A 27,227-nucleotide genomic window follows, 5' to 3' on the forward strand; every position below is an offset into this window, starting at 1 on the left:
CAATCTTCTTGCCTCAGCCTCCCAGAATGATGGATTACAGGCATGTACCACCACACTCTGTTCCTAGGTGCTTTAAAAAATAAACTTGCTGGGGCTGGGAATTTAGCTCAGTGGTGCTGCGCCTGCCTCACAAGCACAAGGTCCTAAGTTTGAACCCTGGTACCGAAAAAATAGAAGAAAATAAACTTGCAGCCAGTGAGGTGGTATACACGTGTAATTCCCAGCTACTCAGGAGACTGGGTCAGGAGGATCATGAGTTCAAGGCCAGTCTGGCAACATAGCTAGACCCCGTCTGAAAATAATTAAAATAAAAATAAACTTACAAAAGATACAGTAGAAGTCCACTAAAATGATCTATGACATCTACTGATAGGCTTAACTATCTCATAATCATCTGGTTTATTCCATGTGATTGTGATGTCTGGGAGACCAGCCCATTGTAGAATAGTAATGGCCAATGCAGTTCCATTGCTGTGAGTGTCACGAGGTTCAGGGACACCTTTCCATGAGTCCTGTGTATCTGGTGGCAGTTTTCCTGATCCTTCTCCCAGTCCCCACTACTCCACAGTCCTGGCCCCTAACACCGTGGGGACCTGACTGCATCCAGCTCTAGCAAGCACCTTTCCCTTAGCTCACCACTCTCCCTCTTTTCCAGCACCTCTTGTAAGCTTTCTCTTCCTTCTTTCTTACTCCCCACCATTTCTTCTCTCCACTGAGCTCTTGTACTCACATGGATTGTCATCACCCAGTGGCAGGAGTGCACTCTGTCTTGGCCTTGTGGTTGATGGAGTGGCAGATCTGGGGGAACCAGGGAGGAGATGCAGGTCTGACAGAGCAGACACTGAGCAGTGCCTTGGGCCAGCCACTCCCCTGGGCATCTCTTCAGGGCTTTACCCTCAGCCAACTGCTTCTCACAGCTGCCCATCCCAGCCGCCCAGAACCCTGGGGCTGGCATTCTGTGATGTCAACTGTTCCACACAGTTGCAGATGGTGTGAGGCCGTGTTGCTGGGTGGCGGATCGATAGTGTAAGTGACCTAGATCCCGGGAGCCACTCCTAGGAGCTGTGCCCTTAGTTGTCAGGGTTTCAGGAGAACCGCTGGCTGGGTGAGGTTCCTACTCTCCGTGTCCTGGTGGGGACGTGGATTGCTGGGAAATGAACAGTTCAGTGTGCAGAGGGAAGAGCCAGGCCTGCAGACCAGGCCCTCTTCTGTCTCCAATCTGGGGGGACCTGCTTCTCCATCCCAAGTGAGGGCCACTGACCTTCAGCCAGACGTATAGGTTTCTGTCCGCATCCAGACACCCAGCCATAAACTGTAAAGCCTTCTGAATCTGACATCTTTTCTAAGACTGAAATGTCACTCCCCTCCTAGCTTGCTCTCCAGTTGAGGAAGTTACTGATCTGTTTCTTTATGGTCCCTTTGGGGATCTGCTGCCAGCTATCTGATTGGTCTAGAATCCTTCTTGACTTGCTTTTGAGGGTTTATTTTCAATTAAAAACATTTAGATTGAGTGCTATCCTTTTTTTTTTTTTTTTGGCAGTACTGGGGATTGAACCCAGGGATGCTCTACCACTGAGCTGTCTCCAGCCCTGTTTTACTTTTTATTTTGAGACAAAGTCTTGCTAAGTTGCCCAGACTGGGCTTGAATTTGCGACCCTCTTTCTTCAGCCTCCCCCAGAATGCTGAGATTATAGGCAAGCACCACCATGTCTGGCTCTCAGCCCTTTTAAATTTGTTTTTTTTTGTTACAGAGTCTCAATAAGTTGCCAAGACTGGTCTCAAACTTGTGATCCTCCTGCCTCAGACTCCCTCACTGCTGCAGTTTACAGGTTGTGCACCACTGTGCCCACCTTAAAATGAATACTTTCTCTTTTTTTTTGGTACCTGGGATCGAACTCAGGAGCTTGCACTTGCAAGGCAGGAGCAGTGCCACTGAGCTACATCCCCAGCCTTATTTACTTTTATTTGAGACTGGATCTTGTTCTGTTGTACAGGCTGGCCTCCAACTCCTAGGCTTGAATTCCTGGGCTCAGAAACGATCTCCTGCCTCAGCCTCCTTAGTAGCTGGAACTACAGGACCACCACCAAGCCTCACAATAAAATTTTTTAAAATTGCATTAATAATACGCAGTTAGAGGAAAAACTCATATATAAGCATTATTTATCCAGAAAAGCATCGTGTGTGTTGTTATGTTGCATCAACAACCTCTGGCTCCAGTCCACTTTGCTGAAATGTGCTTTCCTCTTCCTTCTCTCCAGTTGTCATGGATGATGATGATGACTCCTGTCTCCTCGATCTTATTGGGTAAGAGGCTCCTCCCACATCTGGGGAATCAACTGTGTGAGGTTTGCTGAACAAAACAGCCTAAGTATATTAAAACTCACTGGGTTGGTTTTTTTTTTATCACCGGGGATCGAACTTGGGTCCTTGCGCTTGCACAGCAGGCATCGAAACCACTGAGCTAAATCCCTGGTCCTCACTGGGTTTTAAAATAAAGAATCATGGTAGTCAAAGCAGCAAGACCACAAGGAAGTCTGTGTCAACATGGGGTCACTATTCAGGAGTCCCTTATTAAATTTTTGTTTAAAAAACCCCTGTGGGTGTGGCTCAGTGGTAGACCCTGTGTTTAGCATCTAAAGGCCCCAGGTTCAAGCAATGTCTCTTGCACTCGTGCACGCGTGCACACACAGTCATGGAAGGCAGAAATGAATCATGATGGGAAATGAGACAGCATAAACACAAAACAAAAAGCTATGGAGAAAATCATTTTAAAATGGTGAGCGATTAGCTGGGAATGGTGGTGCACGCCTGTAATACCACCACTGGGTCGGGAGGGAGTAGGGGGAGGCAGGAGGCCATGAGTTCCAGGCCAGCCGTCACTACATAGTTCAAGGCCAGCCTGAACTGCATAGCAAGATCCTGTTTTTTTAAAAAAAATAGTGATTTTACTCAGGCTAGCATGTCATTTTCATTTTGCCCTAGTAATAATCCTAAACACAGGTTATATATGTATTTGTTGTTTTCTCCCTTTTTAAATTTTTCTTTTCCAGAGACCCGCAAGCATTGAACTATTTTCTACATGGACCTAGTAATAAACCTGTAAGTAACGTGTAGCACATCACAGACACACACTGGGTTTCTCCTTCCAGTCTCAGTAACCACTGTGCTGACTTTGTCCCTTTGCAGAGCAGCGATGACTTGACGAGTGCAGGGTACCCTGCAGCCAACTCCAACTCAATTTTTGCCAACTCCACTGTGAGTATTAGAAACTGAACCGAAGTGTTTCTGTGTCAGGATCCCTGGTGAATAGGGGCTTTAATTGCCTTTGTACCCCCAAAGAATCCTAACGGTGTCCTTTGTAACTTACACAGCAGGAAAAGCTATTGAATTAGGGTGATGTTTCTCTTTTAACTTGGTCACACACAAGGCAAGCTAAGATTTATTTTGCCAATTTTTTAAGTTTTCAACTTTCTTCCTGAAATGATTCAGAAATATTATACCCAAGAAAGTATATACTTTAAAGAAATCTTACATAGCTGGGCCTGGTGGCACACACCTGTAATCCCAGTATTGAAGGAGGCTGAGGCAGGAGGACTGCAAATTCAAGTCTTACCTTGGCAAAAAAATAAATAAAAAAGAAAAAGAATTTATTTGTTTACTTATTGGCAGCACTGGGGATTGAACCCAGGGAGCACTGAGCTACATCCCCAGCCCTTTTTATTTTTTTTTTTAATTTTTGGTACCAGGGATCAAACTCAGAACCTTGTGCTTGTGAGGCAGGTGCCAGAACCACTGGGCTAAATCCCTGGCCCCCTTTTTATTTTGTTTTGGAACAAGGTCTTGCTAAGTTGCCTAGCCTGGTCTTGAACTTGACACCTTCATGCCTCAGCCTCCTGAGTAGCAAGGATTAACAGGTGTGTACCACAATTCCTTGCAAGAAATCGTGTTTTGTTTTAATTTTTGTTTCCTGTACTGGGGATTGACATGGCCAACCTTTTAGTTTTACTTTTTTTTTTTTTTTTTTGTACCGGAGATAGAACTCAGGACCCTGCGCCCTCAAGGCAGGCATCGGAACCACTGAGCTAAATCCTCAGCTGTTTTTACTCTTTATTTTGAGTCAGTGTCTTGCTAAGTCACTAAATTGCCCAGAGTTAGCTCAAACTTACAATCCTTCTGCCTTGCCTCCCAGAGTGCTGGGATTACAGATGTGTGCCACCATGCCTGGCTAAGAAATCATTTTTGATCACAGTTACAGATGATTTTCATTTTAAGAAAAAAAAAAACTGATACTCTTTGAGTTTGTAGTATATGTGTAGCACTTGGGGCTTAACATATATTAACATCGTTTAATCTTTAGAGTAATTCTGTAAAGTAGTTTTGTTAGTATTTATATTCTGTAGATGAGGAACCTAAAGCACAGAGAGGTCAAATTGCCCAGTATCACTGGGCCATGAGTCACAGAGCTAGGAATCTGACCCATACCCCCGAGGTGGAACTCGTGTTCTTTAAAATGGGAGCATCAGGCCATGAGGAGGGGGAGTCCTGCTTGAGTGTGAGGTTACTGTATTTAAGCCCTGCGCTGCCTTAGTACTGAGTGTGTGCACATGCGTGCATATAGTGCGTGAGATACTAGGGACTGAACCTAGGGCTTCCTTCCTGCTAGGCAAGCACTCTACCACTGAGCTACAACCCCAGTCCTTTTTTAAAAAAAAAAATTGTTTGACACAGAGGCTCCCTGAATTTCCCAGGCTGGCCTCGAGCTCTAGATCCCTCCACCTCAGCTTCCCAAGTGGCTGGGTTACAGGTGTGCACCGCCTCCTGGTTTACCTAAGCCCTCTGGGCTGTGAGTGGGAACCCCACCCAGCTGCTCCCTTAGCTGTGGAACTGGACGCCTCAGTAAATCTCTCTGATGTTCAGTCAGATCACATCTCTTTTTTCTTTTCTCTTTTTTTTAAATGCTGAGGATTGAATCCCAGGCCTCATGCAATAGCATGCTCTCCCACTGAGCCCCAGCCTGAGTAGCATTCCTGACATTTGTTTTTTGTTTTCAGACATGCATTTTGAATGAGTAATAATGGCATGTGATGCTGCTAAGCCCATAAAGTAGACATTTATTTAGCCTGTCTCTCAACATAAATGCTTTGTATTTACTAACTCTCCTACTCCCATGTGAGTATTCATTTCTAACTTTTCAGACTGCTTTATTCAATATTATTTATTAGAAACTTTGATCATATCATGTCAGATGTAGTAGAAGTATTTAAAATGTTCTGCCATCCCTATAACAAAACCACTTTCTACATACTGCCAGATCTGACTTCTAATAGTTTGTTTTGTTAAACAAATTTCTATCTATGTTCATACTTTTTTCTTCTATTATCTTTATCCAGTTTTAGGATTAGCACAATGTTGAGTTCCCAAAATGAGGGGAGAAGTGTTCCTTCTTTTTTCTGCTTTGTTTGATATAATTTATCAGTTAAAATGTTCATGACCCTGCTTTTGTCATATAGGTAGGTTTTCAAGCTAGGAATATACTTTCTTTAATAGGTGCTTTTCAAATTTTATATTTCCTCCAGAGTTAGTTTCATTAATTTGTCTTCCAAGGTACTTCTTAGAAGTTGTCAAATTTATTTCCAAAAAGATTTTTGTAATATGCTTTCTGTATCCTTTTAAATTCTATAAAATCTGTGGTAATGTCTCTTAGATCTTAATATTGTAATTTTAAAAATGTATAACTGATATTGTGTAACAGGAAGAAAAGGTCTAAAAGAGCAGGGGAATTGGGAGGGGTAGGGGAAGGGAAAAAAGGGAAAGGAAAAAATATGAGAAGAGGAAAAAAATGGAAACAAGCTCTTTGCAAATAGGGAAGGGACGGCAAGGGAAGGGGAAAAAAATAAGAACCAAGAGACTCATGTAATGATACAAGATCCCAATGATGAATGTAACTGTATTTTATAACTAAAATGTACCAATAAACTTAATGGGAGGAAAAAAATAAAAATAAAAAATAAAAAAAATAAAATGTTCTAAAAAAGATGAGTGTCTATCCCAGCATTGAAGGAGGCTGAAGCAGGAGGATTGCACATTCAAATCCTCCTGGGCAATTTAGTGAGACCCTGTCTCAAAATAAAAAGGGCTGGGGACATAGCTCAGTGGTAGAGCATCTCTGAGCTTGATCCCCAGTATCTTAAAAAAAAAAAAAAGAAGTCTGTTTTTAAGCCCGTGGTTTGTTAATTTGTAGACTATGAATGCATTGAACTATATATTACTGCACAGGAGATACCCTTTGTTGCCTTGATGTTTCTCTGTAAAGAAACCCTTCTGGGGGCTGGGGATTTAGCTCAGTGGTTTTGCTGCCTGCTGCACAAGTGCAAGGACCCAAGTTCGATCCCCAGTACCAAAAAAAAAAAGAAACCCTTCTGGGGTGACTCACTTTCCGGTCCCCCTTCTGTCTCTCTTAGGTAGAAGCTTTCTTTCTCTCAATAAACTCTTCCTACTCTTAAAAAAAAAAAAAGAAAGAAACCCTTCTATTTTCATTTGCTTTTCCCACTTCCTTTCAAATGGCTTGCCAAGTCCTAAGGTGATGTCCTTATTAGTCCTATTTCAGTTGTTAATTGGGTGTGAAAGGAACTGCTCTTAACTTTTCCTTTTTTTTTTGAGACAAGGTCTCACTGTGTGGTGTAGGCTGCCCTTGAACTCACTATGTAGCACAAGCTAGCCTCAAACTCACAGCAGTCTTCCTGCCTCAGCCTACCAATTGCTGAGATTACAGGCATGCGCCACCACACCCAGCTACCTCCTTTGGCTTTGCTTCCCATTATGAGCCAGGGCCTTGAACATGCTAGACAAGCACTCTATCTCTGAGTTGCATCCCCAGCCTGTGGCTCAAACTTACTACCCTTCTACCTCAGCCTCCTAAGTAGCTAGAGATACAGCATGCCCCACTGCTGGGAGCAGTCTTAAAACACAAAGCCTTAGCATCTGGGAAGTGTAACATACTTAGCCTGCATGAGGCCTTGGATTTAGGCTTCTGCACCAAAAAGTAAAAGTAATAATCTGTGCCAGTGTACCTGAGCTCCAGGTATCTATGGTATTTTATGTTATTTGTTTGTACACTGTAAAATAATATATCAAAGGAACAGATACATAGACTTACAAACATGATGGTAAGCATGATTACTAAGGAAATAAGAGATTAGAATAAGGTGAGATGAATCTTTTTTATGACTCTCTCAAGGACTGGCTATGCCCTGTAACATGCTCCTTATTTTTTTAGAATGCTGATCCTAAATCATCCCTCAAAGGTGTAAGCAACCAGCTTGGAGAAGGGCCCAGTGATGGGCTGCCACTCTCAAGTAGCCTTCAGTTCCTTGAAGATGAACTTGAGTCTTCCCCACTTCCTGATCTCAGCGAGGACCAACCTTTTGACATTCTTCAGAAATCCTTGCAAGAGGCAAACATCACTGAACAGACACTGGCAGAAGAGGCGTACTTGGATGCCAGTATAGGCTCCAGTCAACAGTTTGCACAACCGCAGCTTCATCCTTCTTCATCAGCATCCTTTACTCAGGCTTCTAATGTTTCCAGTTACTCAGGTCAGACGCTACAGCCGATAGGGGTGACACACGTGCCCGTGGGAGCATCGTTCGCGAGCAGCACGGTGGGTGTGCAGCATGGCTTTATGCAACACGTGGGCATCAGTGTTCCCAGCCAGCATTTGTCTAACAGCAGTCAGATTAGTGGTTCTGGTCAAATACAGTTAATCGGGTCATTTGGTAATCAGCCTTCCATGATGACTATTAATAACCTCGATGGGTCACAGATCATATTAAAGGGCAGCGGGCAGCAAGCCCCGTCAAGTGTGAGTGGAGGGCTGCTGGTCCACAGACAGACTCCGAATGGCAACTCCCTCTTTGGGAACTCCAGTTCCAGCCCCGTAGCACAGCCTGTCACTGTTCCATTTAACAGCACAAATTTTCAAACGTCTTTACCTGTGCATAACATCATCATACAAAGGGGTCTCGCACCAAATTCAAATAAAGTCCCGATTAATATCCAACCAAAGCCTATCCAGACAGGTCAGCAGAATACATACAATGTGAACAACTTGGGAATCCAGCAGCACCACGTGCAGCAAGGGATTTCTTTTGCCTCTGCGAGCTCGCCCCAGGGCTCTGTCGTCGGCCCACACATGTCGGTGAACATCGTCAACCACCAGAACACACGGAAGCCCATCACCTCGCAGGCCGTGAGCAGCGCCGGGGGCAGTATCGTCATCCACTCCCCCATGGGCCAGCCTCACACACCCCAGAGTCAATTCCTCATCCCCACCAGCCTTGCCGTCACCTCCAGCTCGGTCCACCATGTCCAGACCATCAACGGGCAGCTTCTGCAGACTCAGCCCTCCCAGCTCCTTCCCAGCCAGGTGGCCTCAGAGCACATCATGCTGAACAGGAACTCCTCCAGCATGCTCAGGGCCAGCCAGCCGTATTCCGGACCCATGCTGAACAGCCAGAATGCTGCCGCCGTCCAATTAGTGTCCGGCCAGACCTTTGCCACCTCCGGCAGTCCTGTGATTGTCAACCACGCCTCCCCTCAGATCGTAGGTGGACAGATGCCCTTACAGCAGGCATCTCCAACCATGTTGCACCTGTCACCTGGGCAGAGCAGCGTTTCCCAAGGAAGGCCTGGCTTTACCGCCATGCCCTCAGTGACCAGCATGGCAGGACCCAGTCGGTTCCCAGCTGCCAGCTCAGCCAGCACTGCCCATCCTAGTCTTGGGCCTACATGTCAGTCTGGGGCCTCAGGAGCAAACTTTACTGGAGATCAGCTGGCCCAGCCCAACAGGACTCCGGCACCAGTCAGTGCATCTCATCGTCTTCCAGTTCCTTCTTCCAAATCGACCAGCGCCTTCAGTAATGCGCCTGGCACAGGAGCCCAGCAACAGTTCTTCTGCCAGGTAAGGCCCTCGGGCAGATGATATTCCAACAGATTACAGATGAAAAAATGAAATGTGTATTTACGTGAATACGATTTTCATCTCCTGATGTGTTAGCTTAAAATCTTCAGTCTATGATGGATTACCCTTTTTTTCTTAACTGAAATCTTTACCCAGCTAGGCATGGTGGCACATGGCTATAATCCCAGCACTTGAAAGGCTGAGGCAGTACAATCACTTTGAGTTCAAGGCCAGCCTGGACTACATAGTGAGACCCTGTCTCAAAAACCAAAGTAAATTAATAAATTGTTTTACCCACACAGCACTGTGGTTAGAGTACAGACTTTGGATCAGCCTTGGGTTTGACGCTGGGCTTTCTGATGTGAAGTCCATGGACCAGCCTCTCTAGGCTTCATTTTGCTCAGCAGTGAGAAGGAATGATCACATTACCAGCTGTGGGGCTGTGATCCCAGAGCCTTAGCAAGATCTCTTACCATGAGCCCACATAACACTTGATGAAATGTACTAAGGCACTAAGGAGGAAGATGACTTCAGATTACACTTAAACACTACAGCAGGCCAGTAGGCCATGTGCCTGGCCTGCTGAGAATGCAGTGGCTGCCTCCTCAGTACCAAATGGAGTACTTCAGGGACCTGGTGGGACTCAACAGTGGGCCTGCAGAGGTGCACAGGCCCAATCATTGGGGCACATTCCTGAGCCTGCTCCTGTGCAGGCAATCTGATTGTTTCTGAACAGGAACTAGTGTCAGGTCATTACTTTCAGGCCCTCCCTCACTTTGGCTGACCTTTGACTCCTCTGCTCTTGATTCCCCCATTCTGAGCATGCTCAGTGGTTCAGGAGGGCCCATTCTACCCCATGCCTGCCCTCCTCCATCCTCCTTGCCATTGCTTAACTCCTCCACAGTCAGGAGTTCAAGAACTTCTCTGTTTCTGTGCATCAATATGTTTCACTATCAGTCTCTTAAATACGTGTACACCAATCTTTAAAAAGTGGTATAGGGCCGGGGATTTAGCTCAGTGGTTTCGACTGCCTGCTGCGCAAGCTCAAGGACCAGAGTTCGATCCCCGGTACCAAAAAAACAAACAAACAAACAAAACGGTGGTATAGCTTTGCCTTAATAATTCCACTAAGAATCCTAAGGAAACAAAAATTATTTATGGTCAGGGTTGTTCAGTGTATTAGTTTTGGTATCAAAGGTGTGTGAGTGTGGATTGTATGTGTGTGTATCTGAAATAATATCAAACTACAGAAAAGTTAAAATTGCAAGAACTGTGCAAAGAAGTCGCATATGCTCTTCACCACGATTTCCTAAACATTTACTTTTTACCACATTGGTTTTTCCTCTTTGCCCCTCTTTAGGAGATGTATTCCTTCAGGTGGACAGCAGTATTTAGCATTTACTCCTCCCTGCCCCCTGTGTACACACACACACACACAATTTGCAGAGTAAATTACCAGCCTGATGCTTCTCGACCCTAGATAACTTCAGACTTCAGTGTATATTTCCTAAAAACAGTGACATTTCCTTATGTAACTATAGAATAATTATCAAACTCAGTAAATAAGCATTCCTACAATAAATTAATCTACAGTCCGCCTGCCCCGCAAGCGCAAGGACGAGAGTTTAATCCCTGGTACATAAAAAAAAACCAACACAAAAAACAAAATAAAATAATCTACAGACCTTACTCAGACTTAGTAGTTCTTCCAATAATGTCTCTAAGAGCAAAAGAGGAAAAAGACTGTCTTGATGTCTGTGGTCCAGGGTGCAGCACAGATCCCGGCATCCTGTCTCGTTTCCCCAACCTCTTGCCTTTAAATCTCCAATGCATCTTCTGTCTTTGGCTTTTGTGATCCTGGTGTTTTCCGTATGTATAAACCTGTTACTTTGTACTGCACTGGGGTTTCTCTGATGTTTCCTCCTGATTAATTTCAGGATGTGCATTTTTGGCAGTATTGTCACAGAGGTGTTGTGTCCTTAAGACTCATGATACAGATTTATCCCTTTAATGGTGAGATTAACTTTTTTTTATAAGCATTTATTTTTTTTAATTTTTTTGGTACTGGGGATTGAACTCGGGTCCTTGCACTTGCGCAGCAGGCGGTGAAACCGCTGAGCTAAATCATCCCTGGCCCCTATAAGCATTTATTGTTATCAGCTGTTGACACTGCTTTTTTTTTTTTTTTTTTGGTACCGGGAATCAAGCTCAGGTCCTTGTGCTTGTCAGACAGGCATAGCAACACTGAGCTACGTTCCCTGCCTGACATTAACTTTGAACTCTTGCTCGAGACAGTGTCTGCCAGGTCTCGCCACTGTTTTCCTTTTTGTCGTTAGTGAGAATCTTCTGGAAAGTACTTTGAGACTAAATAGCAGATTTTTTTTTATCAAACTTGTACACCCTAATTTTTTGTTTTGTTGTTGTTTTGTTTTGTTTTGTTTTTTGGTGCTGGGGATTGAACTCGGATCCTTGCGCTTGCGCAGCAGGCGGTGAAACCACTGAGCTAAATCCTGGCCCCTTGTACACTCTAATTTAAACTTGCATTGGTGATTCCAGACTGAATTCTTCCCTTCCTCTCCCTCCCTTCCTCCCTTCCTTCTTTTTCTCCTTCCCTCCTTTTTCTATTTTTATTTACTAGGGATTGAGCCCAGGACATCATACGTGCTGGGCAACTCCTCTACCACTGAGCTACATGCTCAGCACTGCATCATTTGAAAAATGATGGAGCTCTTGCTGTGAAGGTCTCCAGATAGGAACTTTCTCATTCCATCACTGCTTTACCCTTCTTGTGGCATCTACAAGAAGCTTTTTCATCTCTTCCTACACTTGATCTTAGCCAAAAGGCCTAGAAGCCTTCCTTCTCTTCCTTTTACATATTTGTTTGTTTGTAAGGGTGTGTACTGCAGATTCTTATTTTATTCAATGAGTTATAAACTGTTGCACTCATTTGAGGCTCACATTACCTAAGATTGCCCAGCAGCACCCCTCCAATTTGGCTGCTGGTCCTTTGGATGAGTTCTGTCATACTCTGAGCACTGCCTTTAATTTCTAGCAAAACAAGATGTTCTGTGTTAATCTTTTAGTTCCCCTGTTCCTACCCCAGAATCAACAGTTTCTTTTAGGAGATTTATTCCTTCCAGTGAACACTAGTATTTGGAGACCAACATCCAAGCACTAAGTACAATCACTGCTGCTGGGCCGTCTCTGCTGGGAAGCATGGATGTGTGTATGAGCCCAACATCCCTAGCTGTTCAAGTACCTGTCCGTCTATGTACGAGCTTGGAGTTCACACTGATGCTTCCAGTTCTAACCCACAACCACCAGATTCATCTAAGCTCCCTCTTTTACACACTTGCAGCTCCCTTTCTAACAGCGAGAAAGCTAGCTCCACAATACATTTACTCACTTATTCATTCATTTGCTCAATTGCAGAATTTTCAAAAAGTACTTTTAGAATTACTAATCCATGTTTTTCACCACTGTGAAAAACAAAGCTACTAATTAGACTTCATTATCAGCATGAAGTGCTGTCTTTACCCAAGGGTTTTGGTTAATTTACTGTTATTCAGAAGTGATTTAGCTTTGTTCTCTTTTCTTCCTCCCTTGGCATGATTTTGCAAGTCATCTGAAGGATAGTTCCATTTCTACTTTTTTCTCACTTTAGGATTCTTTCTCACCTTCCTTGTTGATGTTTTTCTATTCAATTCCTTTTGAATACATGAGTCATTGGTGCTGAGGCTGCTGGGAAATTTGATAACCTGGCCTTGGTCGTGCTCTTCCCTGTCTGTGAGCCTCCCCTCCTCCTGCCCACTCTACCACACCTTTCCCTGCTGCTTCTCCCCTACCCCTGATTCACTACTCTCTTGAGTTTCTAGAGTTCTAGTTTATTTTTCCTGTGTTTGTTTTTGCAGAGAAGCAGATACATGCAGCTTTTCTTTTCTTTATTATGTATCTGTGTGTGGTGCTGGGGAATGAACCCAGGACCTATGCATTAAGGTTCATCCTCAGGCCCTTTTTATTTTATTTATTTGTTTGTTTGTTTGTTTGTTTGTTTTGAGATGGGGTCTCACTAAGTCACTAAGTTGCCCAATCTGGGCTCAAATTTGTGATCCTCCTGCCTCAGCCTCATGGCTGGCAATGCATCTTTAAATTTTCTCCCTCCTTCCCTCCCTTTCTCTCTTTTTTTTGAGACAGGGTCTCATTATGCAAGTCAGGCTGGCATTGAACTCACAGAAAACCTCCTGCCTCAGCCTCCCAAGTGCTGGGATTACAGACATGCACCAGTACAGCTGGCTTCCTTTCTTTCTCAGAAATGAAGTATACTGTAGATATCCTTCCTTCCTTGACTTTGGTTGCAAAAAGTTTAAGTCCCAAATTCCAATGATAGGGGAATGACTGGGTAGAAGTATTAACTACCATATATGTAGCCATTTAACATGTTTCCAAAATAATTTTTAATTTAGGGACAGGCTTAAAAAGTAATATTTGAGGGGCCAGGGATTTAGCTCAGTGGTTCCACCGCCTACCTGGCAAGTGCAAGGTCCTAAGTTCGATCTCCAGTACCAAAAAAAGAAAGAAAGAAGGGCTGAGGATGTAGCTCAGTGGTGCTGTGCCTGGCTGGCAAGCACAAGACCCTGAGTTCGATTCCTGATACTGGAAAAAAAAAGAAAAAGTACGTTTCAGTGAAAAATACACATGCAAATGCAAAACATTTAATAAATAAACGGCTTATTTACACTTTTAGAAGAATGATGGAGAGAGACAGTATGAGTTAGAAAACTAGTTGCTTACAGCAGCCAGAAACTTGCTCAGGAGGAAGTGTCCAGGTGGCAGCAGCAGTGTGGGGTGGATCCATTCCAGGACCCTCTATGGTACAGAGAGCCATCTGCTGTAATGAGTGTCCCCTCCCCGGGCTGTCCACAGCTGCCTGGGCTGTGACTCAAGTCCCCTACCACCCTTTAGATGGGGAACACTTTCTGCCCTGTGGAAATGTGGAAGAGTCCAGTGAACCCGTTCACCAGTATCAATCATGTAGTGTACATTTTACAATGTTTGCATTCTTTCCACTAAGGATGTGTCTATGTGCACACACACAAATACACTTTTATCTCTTACTGTTTTATAGTTGGCAAACTTCATCACTCTTAATTATTTTTTTCTTTTTTGCAGTACTGGAGATTGAACCCAAGATCTTCACACTGAGCTATACCCCCAGCCCTTCTTTAATTTTTGAGACTGTCTCACTAAATTACACAGGCTAGGCTCCAATTTGCAGTCCTCCTGCCTCAGCCTCCCAGAGTGCTGGGATTACAGGCATGCACCACTATTCCCAGCTGAAATCATGACTCTTTCTCCCTGCATGCTTCAGCCATGCTCTCCTAAGGAAAAGGACTTCCTTTTACAGTCACAAGATCACTATCATACCCAAGAAATTTAACATTAATACAGTAAAATGTCAGGTTTCTTTCGGTTGAACCAATAAGGTTTCTTCAGTGGCTTTGCGTTCTAGAATCCAGCCAGAGCTCTGGTTTAGTTCAGTTGTCCCAGTTCTTTACCTGACAGCACCCATCAGCTGCTGGTAGAACGGTCCTCAGCACAAGGGGTCAGATCGCTTCCTCCTGACTGAGCCCATCTGGCCTTGTGGTTTGAGTGAGGACACATCATGTCCTTCTGTCCCATCATTGGTTGACCGCGCGTTCTTGGTGAAGGTGGCTTTTCCCAGGCTTCTCCTCGAGGTCCTTGTTCCCTCTGTAGAGAAATAATCTTAGGATGGTGCTTTGGGGCCACGTGACTGTCCTGTTTCTTAACCTCTCTCTAGAGACCTGAGAAGTATTTCATGGAACTCTCTGAATATTGGTGGTTGTAAAATGGTGATTTTTCTAATTATGTTAACCTATGGACATTTATTGATTGGGATTTATCTATAAAGTTTTTTCTTCCTCTCTTTCCCAATTTTTAAAATAACATTATGAACTCAAGTTTTTGGGGGTTTTTTTTGGTACTGGGGATTGAACTTGGGACCTTGCGCTTGCGAGGCAGGCACCGGAACCACTGAGCTAAATCCCCGGCCCAAACTCAAGTTTTTTTAAAAGGATTTTTGGATTCTTTTTTGGCGGCGGGGTGTGTGTGTGTGTGTGTGTGTGTGTGTGTGTGTGTGTGTCAAACTCAGGATCTTGTGCTGAGGCAGGCAGCAGAACCACTGAGGTAAATCTCCAGCCCTGCATTCATTTTTTTTTTAGCTTTTATTATGGAGAATTTAAAATCTGAGCATGATAGTGGGCATGGTAGTGCAAGCCTGTAATTCCAGCACTGGGGGAGGCTAATGCAAGAGGATCACAAAAAAGTTTGAACCCAGCCTGGGTGACTTAGAGACTTAGCGAGACCCTGTCTCAAATTTTAAAAATGGAAAATGGAGCCAGGCATGGTGGCACACACCTATAATCCCAGCACTCTGGGATAGCAAGTCTGAGCCCACCCTGGGCAACTTAGCAATTTAGCAAGATCCTGTCTCAGAATGGGGGTTGGGGAGGGGGGTGTAGCTCAGTATGAAGGTCCGGGGTTCAATCTCTAGCTCCCCCTTCAAAAAAAAAAAAAGAGCTGCATAACAAGCCTTCTCCCTCAGCTCTAGCACTTACCAGCTTGTGGCTGTTCCTATTTCATCCCCTTCCCACCCTCTACAGCCTTGTTTTGAAGCTACTCCTGACATATCAGTTCCATCTGCGATGCTTCAGTATATATCTCTAAAGATCGTGTGTTCTTTTTGAGCTTAATGTGCTGTAATCTACTGCTATCCTTATTTTTTTGTGTGCACACATTTTCCCCGATGTGATAATGTCACCTGTGTCCTATGTCCATCTCTAGGCCCTTTCTGGTTCCCTCCAGGGTCCTGGGGCCTCAGCCTTTCCAAGGAAATTTTAAGTGAATTTAAGTCTTAGTTCTGAGAGGAACTTACAGGATGTATACTTTACTGTAAATGGATTCAACTCAAAAGTCAGTGATTAAAGCAAGTGATTTATAGGAATTTAGGCTACAAACAAAAGTAAACAAAGGATTACAGGTTAATCTCTTTAGATCTCTAACAATTTAGTAGATTTAAAGATCCTTGAGAGCTACTAAGCCTGCATAGACTGCAGCACCTGTCATGCCTGGGTATGGGAGTACAGGGGTGACAGGTAACAGCTGAATTGTCACTGTCCCTCCATGATTCCCTGTCCCCCTGAAGCCTGCCTGCCATACTGTACAACCGTTGTATTTTTAGGACTTACTCCAAAATCTAGAACTTTCTCTCTATACCTTTACCAAGTTACCAAATTCTATAAATTCTCCTTTGAAAATATCTCTGATCCATTCTTCCGATAGTTTTGAGAATGAGGCTCACTCTTCACAGAAACAGTGCCAGGGACTGGGCAGATTATTTCCCAAGGTTTTCTTGCACTGTCCAGTAGCCTTAGCCATTCCAGGTCACTGAGAGAAGGCAAGGCCCAGGGCATGGAGAGATCATTTTCTGGCTGACTGTACATCTGGCCCCATCCCTCTCCTTCCTGCACCTCACTGAGGTAGACTCTAGAGGGACTGAAATATAATCCAGAAACAGAGCTGGATCCGGAGTCATAGGTCTTGCTCTGCCAGTGATGGGTTTTGGTTTAAGGTCCTTTCTTAAACTCTCTCAGCCCTGAGTAGCTCTTTTTTAGTTATGTAATAAAATCACCCAGGAAGCTTTTTAAAAATATGGATCCGGGCTGGGGATTTAGCTCAGTGGTTTCGCTGCCTGCCTTGCAAGTGCAATGACCTGAGTTCGATCTCCGGTACCAAAAAAACAAAAAAACGGATCCCTGGGCTGGGGATTTAGCTCAGTGATTCTGCCGCCTGCCTTGCAAGCACAAGGTTCCAAGTTCAATCCCCAGTACCAAAAAAAAAAATATATATATATATATAATAAAATATATATATATATATACACATACATGGCTCCTTGGACAACGTCCCCATAAATCCTGATTTAAACAGCCTGGAAAAGGATGTTAGGCATCAACATTTCCCTGAAACTCCCCAAGTGCTTCAAAGTACAGTGGCTGGTGGTTCCCACAGTCTCTGACATCCATAATTAGACACCTGAATAATTGTCCTGATGATTGTCTTCACTCACTTGCTCTTCCTAAAGTAGGTTCCACCACATTAATCCTCTACAACATGTGCTTGGTGACCTGAAATGAATTGCTTGGGAGCTCCCATCCCTGCAGGAAGAAGCTTGTATCCCTGGCCTGTGGCCAAGGTTCTCTGGTCAGAAGGACTCCGTCAGTGAGGCTGGACCTCTGCTGTCCCCTGGGCAGGCCGGACACATAGTGTGTTCAGTCCTTTTCTGTCCTGTCTCCATCCTTCCCTTCCTTCAGGGACCCTAGCCAAAGCGCCAACAGAAAGGAGCCTTTCTCAGTTCCTCTTCTGGTCCCTTCTGCCTGTGATTCTCTGTTTTTGCCACCCGCTGGGCACAGAATCAGTGACTGTCCTGTGGGTTTTTTCCCTCGATTCTTTCATTCCCTCAGCAGCCCTGAGTACCATGCCCGACAATCCCAGGGTGTAGGCCCTCCTCTAGGCAGACAGATAAGCCAGCGGTGGCATGTCACACAGAATACCTGTCACATCATGTCCCAGGTTACCTGGCTCAGCCAAGGAGTTCTCAGCACGGTGGCCTGGCAGGCAGGTTTCCTGGATACTGGCTCACTGCTGAGCCCTCCTGCAGGGAGGAAGCATGACCCCATGGTGAGATGAGTGGGGAGACACGTCAGGTGCAAGACACCAAGGGATTGTGGGAAATAGGGACCTCACCATTGAGACTTGTATGCCAAGTCATAGTCTATACCTGAAGTGGTGATGGCCCACACCACCAGCTGGAGATGGTGAGGGTTGAATGAGTTGAAAACTGTCAGGTCTCAGGAAACAAGGGGCCACAGAGGAAGAAAGACCACAGCATGATCCTGACAGTGACAGGTCCACTGGGGCAGAGAAATGGGAGGAGATTTTAGTTTGAAGGAAAGTTACTGAGTGAGGATGTGTCTGTCAAGGTGAGGAACCCGAAGAACAAAGAGGGGTGGCACACAGCTACATGTGCTAAAGCTTAAGACCCACAGTGGGGTCAGCGGGGTTGATCAGCAAATAAATTGTCATTGGTGAAGCCAGATGTGGTGACGCACACCTGTCATCCCAGCACTCTGGGAGGCTAAGGCAAGAGGATCCAAGTTCAAGCCCAGCCTTGCCAACTTAGAGATTTAGCAAGACCCTATCTCAAAATTTAAAAAAAAAAAATTTTTTTTAATGGGGATGTAGTTCAGTTGAAGGCCCTGGGTTCAATCTCCAGTATTTAAAAAAGAAGAAGAAGAAGGAAAAAAAGGCCTCTTACCTCCCCTTCATTGTTAGCTTTCACTGTTCTCAAGACCAGAATGGGCCAGGGATTTAGCTCAGTGGTGCCGCTGCCTGCCTTACAAGCACAAGGTCCTGAGTTTGATCCCTGGTACCAAAAAAAAAAAAAAAAGAACTTAAGACCAAAATGACCACCCAGGTGTCTTCACAGTAAAGTGTTTAACAGCTATCTAAAGGGCAGTGCTTCCCAGAACTTAGCAAGGCAGCAGAATCAACTGGAAAGCTTTCAAAATTATAGATTCTTAAGCTCTATGTTGGATTTCTTTTATTTTTTTTAAAATCCACTTTGGATTTCTGAATCCATCTTTGTAGATAGAAAAATTAAAATTTTATCTTTCAGAAGCTCTCTGGGTTTTTTTTCTTGCTCTCAGTACTGAGGATTGAACCCAGGCCCTTGCACTGACCTACATCCTCAGTCATATTTTATTTTGAGACAGTCTCCCTAAATTGCCTAGGCTGGGCTCAAATTTGGGATGCTCTTGCCTCAGCCTCCCAAAATGCTGGAATTAACAGGCATGCACCCACCAGTATAGTACTGGATTTCATTTGCTGATCTTTCCTGGGGATTTTTTCATTAATGTTCATGAGAGAGACTGGTCTGTAGTTTGAAATTCTTGTAATGTCTCTGTCTGGTTTTGGTATTAGGATAATGCTGATTTCTTAAGTGAGTTAGAGAGTTTTCCCTCAGCTTCAGTCTTCTGGAAGAGATTATAAAGAATTGGTAAGGGCTGGGGATTTAGCTCACTGGTTCCAGCGCCTGCCTCAAAGCACAAGGTCCTGAATTCGATCTCCGGTACCAAAAAAAAAAAGAATTGGTAAGATTTCTTCCTGAAATATTTGTTAATATTCTTCTATTAACTGCTCTGGGCTGGTGCTATCTGGTTTGGAAGGTTGCAATTATTGATTCAACTTAATTTATTACATATTTCTTTTTGTGTCTTTCAAGGAATTAGTCCGGTTCACCTCAGTTATCAAATTTACATGCTAGTGTTATTACTTTATTACTCTTATTTCTTTTTTTCAATCCTGGGGATTGAACCCAGTGGCCTCACACATGCTAGACAAGTGCTTTGTCATTGAGCTATTATCCTTTTAATCCCCGTAGAATCTCAGATGATGTCCTTTCCTTTATAATTAATATTATTAATTTATATCTTTTCTCTTTTTTCCTTAGTTACCTTGATTAGAAGCCAATCTATTCTATTAATCTTTCAAAGAATGAGGTTTTTAATTTCATTGATTTTTCTCTGTCAGTTTCCCACTTTGTTTTATTGATTTTCTGCCCTAATTTTTGTTATTTCTTTTCTTCTTGTGCTAGATTTAATGTATTCTTATTGTTACAGATTTGTAAGGTGATTGATTTGAGATCTTACTTCTTTTCTCATATGTGGATAGAATGCTATATAGATTTCCCTGGAAGAGCGCCTTCGCTGTGTCCACACGTTTGTTTTGAAACAGAGTCTTACCACACTGGCCAGGCCAGCCTCAACCACCACCCTCCTGCCTCAGCCTCCAGCGTAGCTGGGATTATAGGCATGTGATGTTGCATCTGGCTCCATCCCACAAATTTGATATTTTCATTTTCATTTAGTTCGGAATATTTTTAAATTTATTTTGAGAAATGTTTCTTAAGAAATTAAGAAAGAACACTTTTAAGAGAGAAAGGTGGGAGAAAGGCAAACTCTTCTTTCTGGAGCCCCACCTTTGTAACAGCACTAATCCATTCATTGTCTGTTATCACGATCTCACTGTGCTGCACTCCGGGTGAGGAGACTGGGACATGAACCTTGGCGACATATGTCAATAGGTGCATCGGATGCTATAGCGTCCCACCGAAGCTTCCCAAGGCCATATCCTTCTCACATGCAGAATCCATGTCTTCCATCCCATTAGCCCCCAAAGTCATCTTTATTCCAGCACCAGCCCTAAAGTGCAGGGTCCAGCATCCCTTCTGAGTCCGACAGGAATGAGACTCAAGGTGTGATTTGTCCTGAAGTGAATGCCTGCGCCCTGTGCACCTGTGAAATTAAGCAAGTTATATGTTTCCAAAACACAGTGGTGTGACAGATGCAAAATAGGCATTAGTATCCCAAAAGGGAGCGATTTGGGGTGGGGGGGAAGAAACTGGTGTTAAGAATCAGCAGGGAGGGCCGGGGATTTAGCTCAGTGGTTCCGCCGCCTGCCTCGAAAACGCAAGGACCCTAGTTCGAACCCCAGTACCAAAAAAAAAACAAAAACAAAGAATCAGCAGGGGGCCGGGGATTTAGCTCAGTGGTTCCAGTACCTGCCTCGAAAACACAAGGTCCCAAGTTCAATGCCTGATACCAAAAAATAAACAAAACTGCCTTTTAAGGGCCAGGGATTTAGCTCAGTGGTTTCGCCGCCTGTTGAGCAAGCACAAGGACCCGAGTTTAATCCCCAGTACCAAAAAAAAAAATACCTTTCATCTCTGCCCTTTAAGGGCCGGGGGTTTAGCTCAGTGGTTCCAGTGCCTGCCTCGCAAGCGCAAGGTCACGAGTTCAATCCCCGGCACCAAAAAAGAGAAAGAATCAGCAGGGACAACAGAAAACTTAAAGCTCCTAGCCCAAGAAGGGGCCCATGTCTGTAATTCCAGCAGTCTGGACAGAAGAGGCAGGAGGATCTCACATTCATGCCCAGTCTGGGCACTTTAGCAAGACCCTGTCTCCAAAAATAAAAATAGGCTGGGCTAGGGATTTAGCTCAATGGCACTGCGCCTGCCTTGCAAGCACAAGGACCTGAGTTTGATCCCTGGTACAAAAAAAAAGGGTGGAGATGAAGCTCAGGGTGAAGGTGCTGGTTTTGATTCCCAGTGTGTGTGAGGAGGAGGGGAACGGGATGGAACAGGACTTAAAGCTGCAGAATCATTTTCCATTCTCTGTGCTGCCTCCTGCCACCCTGAGGTAAGGTTGGCCCCAGGCCTTGGGCAGCTCCACCCCTGTGGCTTCCCTGGGCTCAGCCTGGGCATTGGCTCACCCAGGAGGAGTCTTGTGCCTGCAGCTCTTCCAGCTGGTATTGCTTCCTGGTTGCTCCACATTTCCAGGGTCTAACGGTCTCTGCCTGGGCCCCAGGCTGTGAGGTGCAGAGTTAGCACCACATGGTAGCACCAGGCTTGGTGCTTGTGCCCAGCTGTACCCTTCCTTCCAGAGCCACACTGGGGCAGCCCAGAGCCCTGTGCTGGAGCATGGCGCATAGTCCCGAGGGCACCTGAAGGCTGTCCACAGAAACATCGTGCCATCCTAGACCCCTGGGCTCGTGAGAGGAAGGACACCCTCCAAGACCCCCTTGCACCTTGGCAGGGGGACAGTGCAGGGGAAGGCGTGTGCCCAAAGCCTGCTGCAACCCCAGCACCAACCAAGAAACTGCCAGGCGTTTCAGGGTTGTCCCCCCTTGTCTTGGTGAACAGCCTCTGGCTTCCTCTCCCTTGAACACTTTTTTGTTCTTTACATGGCTAGGCTGAGAATTTTCATTCTGCTTCCCTTTTAATTGTAAATTTTACCTTTTAATCATTTCTCTCATTTTTGCTGTATGTAATTTTATTATTATTATTTTTTTCTTTCTTTTTTTTTTGTACCAGGGATCGAACTTGGGACCTTGCGCTTGCAAGGCAGGCGCCTGAACCACTGAGCTAAATCCCTGGCCCTGCTGTATGTAATTTTAAAAATTGAAAGAATCAGGGTCAGGGATTTAGCTCAGTGATTTCGCTGCCTGCTGCACAAGCGCAAGGACCCGAGTTTGATCCCCGGTACCAAAAAAAAAAAAAAAAGAAAGAAAGAATCCATAAGATCTTTAATGTTTTGCTTAGAAATGTCCTCCTCCAGATGTCCTCATTCTCTTATACCTTGTCGTCAACAAAGCCCAAGGGCTTAGTCATAGTGACCCATGCTCTTTGCCCCTTTTTGACATGGTTGATCTTGCTCCTGTTCCCATCACCTAATTCCTCATTTCTGTTTGAGACTATCAGACTTGCCTTTGCCATCCTTCTTTCTCTCTCTGTTTTTTTGTGTTTTCTTTTGTGTTTTTGAGACAGGGCCTCAATATGTAGTTCAGGCTGGTCTCGAACTCACTATATAGCCCAGGCTGGCCTTGAAATCACATCAATACTCCTGCGTTAGCCTCCCAAGATCTAGGATCACAGGGATGCACCACTATGCCCAGCAAACAGAAGACATTATCTCAACAAGCAAAAACAAATTTCCAACTTGTGAATAGGGGCTGGAATTGGATGTTTCCATTCCCCACGCAAAAAGTCAGATACCTAAGTTGGTTAGACTCTTGAATTAGCTGGGCAGAGAGCTTCTCCTAGTGCAGGTCTTCCTGAGAACAGGGCGCTCTGGCATGTTCCAGAATGGCTCCAACCTCCCCCTGCAGGCTTCGAGAGGAACCTTTTCTCCAATGCTCACTGTGAGGACCTGGCAGCGCTCCCAAGAGGTAAAGCTCACAAAAGCATGAGGCTCCCTGCAGCAGGGCCTCAGGAGCTGACACTGCCCCAGCAGTCACAGCCCTCCAGCAACAGCCCCCATCTGCCCTGCACACTGGTTCCAGCCCTGGCTCCTGTCCTGAACCCGCTTGGCTGTTGCTCTGCCCTGGGGCTCCCTTCTCTGACAGATCTAGGGAGAATTCTGGATTTTTTGGTTTCTTCAGCTTTTAGTCATTAGACGTCCTCACAAGTCAGACAGAAATCTGAATCCTTTGTGTTTCTCCAGCCTTGCTGGTCACCAACCCATTTTTTGTGTCAGTGGAGTGATTCCGGAGGAGAACCTGGGAGGACTCCAATGCTCTGCCTCCTTAGTGAGGTGCTGGCATCTTGCTCCTGTGGGATTGGCTTCTTCCAACCTGTCCTGCAGAGGGGGGAACTGATACATTGGGTATTTGAGTTCATTGGGATTTTTCTGTCTGCATGGCATTGAATGCTTCATGGACCTTGAATTAAAATTGTCCATTGATATTATTAGAATTCTTGGAGCAAAATTCTCAACAAAATACAAATGGTCCCTACTTGTGATGGTTCACCTTAATGAATTTTTTTTTTAACAATACTGAGCAGGGCCAGGGATTTAGCTCAGTGGTTTCGCCGCCTGCTGCACAAGCACAAGGACCAGAGTTTGATCCCCAGTACCAAAAAAAACCCCAAAAACCCAAACAATACTGAGCAGTGGGGCCGGGGATTTAGCTCAGTGGTTCCAGCACCAGCCTCGAAAGCTCAAGGTCCTGAGTTCAATCCCCGGTACCAAAAAAAAAAAAACAACACTGAGCATTGAACCCAGAGCCTGAGCTACATCCCAGACCTTAATTTTTTTTTTTTAAGACGGGATTTAGGGTCGAAGATTTAGCTGAGTGGTTTCGCTGCCTGCTGCTCAAGTACAAGGCCCCAAGTTTGATCCCTGGTACAAAAAAAAAAAAAAAAAAAAAGACAGGATTTCGCTAAGTCACTAAATTATCCGGGTCAGGCTTGAACTTGTGATCCTCCTGCTTCAGCCTCCCAGAATTCTGGAATCAGCTTCATGATTTTTTTACTTTAGCATGGATTTGTCTGGACATAACTTCATCCTATGTCAAGGAGTGTCTATATCCTTAGGTAGCTTTTATATTTGTGAAGAAAATGTATTTCAAGAACAAACAAATATTCTCGCAGATACTATTCTCTAAAAGCTCAGTAAAGGGCTGGGTATTTAGTTCAGTGGCACTGCGCCTGCCTCACATGTGCAAAGTCCCAAGCTCGATCCCCAGTACCGGAAAAAGAAAAAAAAAAAGTTCAGTAAGACATAGCCAAGAGAGGTGATATGTGCCTGTAATCCAGCACTCTGGAGGCTGAGACAGAAGGATCATGGGGAGTTCTTGGCCAGCCTGGGCTACATAGTGAGTTCAAGGCCAGCATGAACTCCTACCAGACAGGACCATCTCTCAAAAACAACAAAATAAAGTTCAGTAAAACAAAACAGTGATAAATTTTATCTTGGGAAAAGACCATCATCTGGGGCAACTTAAAATTTGGGAGAATGGGAGGAAGTTGATGGCTCATTAGGCTAAAGCATTGAAATTGGGAAGAAGGTCCTATGAATTGCGCCTCAGTGGATTTCATTCACTTATTTTTATTTAGCAACTACTTCCTGTGTGCTCGGTGTAGTGCCCACTCCTTTGTTGGTGCTAGGCATCTAGCAGTGACCAGACAGAGTTCTGCCCTCAGAATAGAGGACTGTGGGCCACCAGGTCACCATGAACTCCCCCAGATGCCGTGGTACGTGACAGCAGAGCCTTCTGACCACACAGACCAAGGGCATTCACAAGACTCCTGATAGAGACCCTAGTGGGTGCCTCAAGAAACAGGATGACACCGCCCTGGCCCTGTCCACACCACTCCCGGCCTCTGCCCCCAGTGGAGCCGAGTGTCCAGTCCCAAGGAAAGGGTGAATCGTGGCTCTAGGCAGTGGTCAGAAGATTGAAACTCAGCCATGTTGGTGCCCAGCACCCTCCCAAGCAGGCAAGGAGACTTTAGAAACACTTGTCCCAGAACTCAAGGAAGGCTTATCTCACTGTAACAGACTACAATGCTGCACAAAAATAGCCTTGAACGGGGGCCAGGGATGTAGCTCAATGGTGCTGTGTCTGCCTGGCAAGCACAAGGTCCTGAGTTCAATCCCTGGTACCGGAAAAATAGCCTCGAACAACAGCAGATTTTCTTACTTTAATGTTAGATTGTTCCCTTTTTGATTTCTTCTAATATTTTATATTGTGAAATAGAACATATTTTGAAAAATGTATGTGGGCCGGGGATTTAGCTCAATGGTGCCACCGCCTGCCTTGCAATTGGAAGGTCTGGAGTTCGATCCCCAGTACCAAAAAAAAAAAAAAAGGAAAAATGCATAAAACACAGCAACATAGGTAACAAGTTGGTGAAGAGCAGTGGTGGCAAACCTATGGCACACATGTTATTTTTCTTTTAAGATAAAATATGTTGGGCCGGAGATTTAGCTCAGTGGTTTTGCCACCTGCTGCGCAAGCACAAGAACCCGAGTTTGATCCCCGGTACCAAAAAAAAAATAATAAAAGATGTTAATGTGTAGTTTTTTTCTAAATTAAACCCTCGGTATTCAGGTTTAATTGATGTGTTGGCACTTTATGATAGATAAGTGGGTTTTGGGTTGCAGTTTGGGTACTTGTCTCTAAAATGTTTGCTACCACTGGTGCAGAGCAAATGCCCCTGTAACTACCACTTCACTTGAGAGAATGGCTGGTGCCCCACCCGTGTCCCAGCCTCAGCCCCCTCCTGGCTTTTGTGGTGACCTTGTCCTGCTTGTCTGTGTGGTTCCACTGCATCTGCAGGCATGGGTTTTGTCCTAGGTGTTTAATAGTCGGGAGTCATCTCAGGTCATTCTGATAAATAAGGAGGGAGATGAAGCTGGCTTATGCCATTTCTATTAAAAATAATAATAATAGTGGGCCAGGGATTTAGCTCAGCGATTTCACCTCCTGCTGCACAAGCACAAGGACCCGAGTTCAATCCCTGGTACGAAAAATTTAAAAATAATAATAATAATAATAATAATAATGTTTGTGAGCTGGTAAAGTGTGTCCCTGGTACGTACAAGTCCCTGGGTTCCCCAGCACCACAAAAAAAAATTGAAAAAGGAGATTTGCTCAAAAGCCTTAAGGATGACTGCCTTGTTTGATGTGAACCAGCCCCATTGAAAGAAACCCCAGCTTGTCCTATGCTGGCCAAACTGCTGTGAGGACTTGGTCACCTGCGCCTCTTCATTCTGTTCATCTGTTTTATCTGTTGATTTTGTTTTCCCAGTGTCCCCTCCAGGACACACCCCATTTCCCAGTGCCATCTATGGTTGAGTGGCTTAGAGTCTGTCCCCTCAACATACTTGTGGGGAGGGCTGTAGTCATTGCTTGTCCCAGTCCTCCCTAAAACCCAGATGACCTCCGTGTGTGTGTCCTTGTCAGGATCACCTTCTGGGGGCAGTGCTTTGAGAACTGGAAGGTTTTTGACAGTGACTTTTCCCTTTCCAATTTTCTTCCTTCTGAAGACTCTTGTTGCCTGCCAACCTAGAGTAGTGTGGGTTTGCCCTCCTGGTAATGCATGAGTGAGGGACCATTTCCAACTCTAGTGACCCCCACCAGTCTTACTTGATTAATGTCAGATTCCTTTCCATTTTTATATTAGAAATAAGAACTAAATAACTGAGCGTGGTGATGCACACCTGTAACCCAGCACTCTGGGAGACTGAGGCAGGAGAATTGCAAGTTGGAGTCCAGCCTGGGCAATTTAGCAACTTAATGAAACTGTGTCAAATTTTTTAAAAGGGTGGGTGGAGTGGGGATGTAGCTCAATGAGAAAACCCTAAAAAAAAAAAAAAAGAGAGAGAGAAGACCCTAGTTCAATCCCCAGTACTGCATTAAAAAAACAAAACAAAAACCAAGATGAGAACACACAGTGATATAGCCATCACATTACTTTATTACATTGAGCTCAGGTAAATATTATATTGAATTTATATTTCCTGACTACTGACGATCTGGAGTCGACATGGCACAAACTGGAGACATTCTGGAGGTAGGGATGAAACGTGCTCACCTCACTGCACCCCAAGATAGTGTATCTTGGCAGGAGATTAGGGATTGGCCCAGTGCTCCAACCACATAGGAACTGGTGATCAGAATCATAATCCCAGCAGGTGTGACATAAAATTGCCATGGATAGAAACGGAATTTCTAGCCCCAGCATTTGCATCTAGGCACTGCAAATAGCAGTCCTGGGAGCAAAGAAACATTCTCATGGGCCGGGGATTTAGCTCAGTGGTTTCACCGCCTGCTGCACAAGCGCAAGGA

At 44.7% G+C, this 27,227-nt stretch overlaps 1 protein-coding gene across 1 annotated transcript in view; it reads left to right on the forward strand.

Annotated features, from left to right (window-relative positions):
* Nucleotides 1-27,227, forward strand: part of Bicral (BICRA like chromatin remodeling complex associated protein) — a 70,913-nt gene that overhangs the window by 26,508 nt on the left and 17,178 nt on the right. Inside the window, exons 2-5 of the mRNA XM_087184567.1 lie at nt 2,260-2,305; nt 3,052-3,100; nt 3,188-3,256; nt 7,278-8,960. Of these exons, the coding sequence (XP_087040693.1) occupies nt 2,265-2,305; nt 3,052-3,100; nt 3,188-3,256; nt 7,278-8,960 (1,842 nt within the window). The 5' untranslated portion in view covers nt 2,260-2,264. The remainder of the gene's footprint in view (nt 1-2,259; nt 2,306-3,051; nt 3,101-3,187; nt 3,257-7,277; nt 8,961-27,227) is intronic.

This window comes from Heterocephalus glaber, unplaced genomic scaffold (assembly GCF_053883595.1).
Source record: "Heterocephalus glaber isolate CG9 unplaced genomic scaffold, H.glaber_assembly_v1.0 deba00001497, whole genome shotgun sequence".
In the NCBI taxonomy this organism is placed as follows: Eukaryota; Metazoa; Chordata; class Mammalia; order Rodentia; family Bathyergidae; genus Heterocephalus; species Heterocephalus glaber.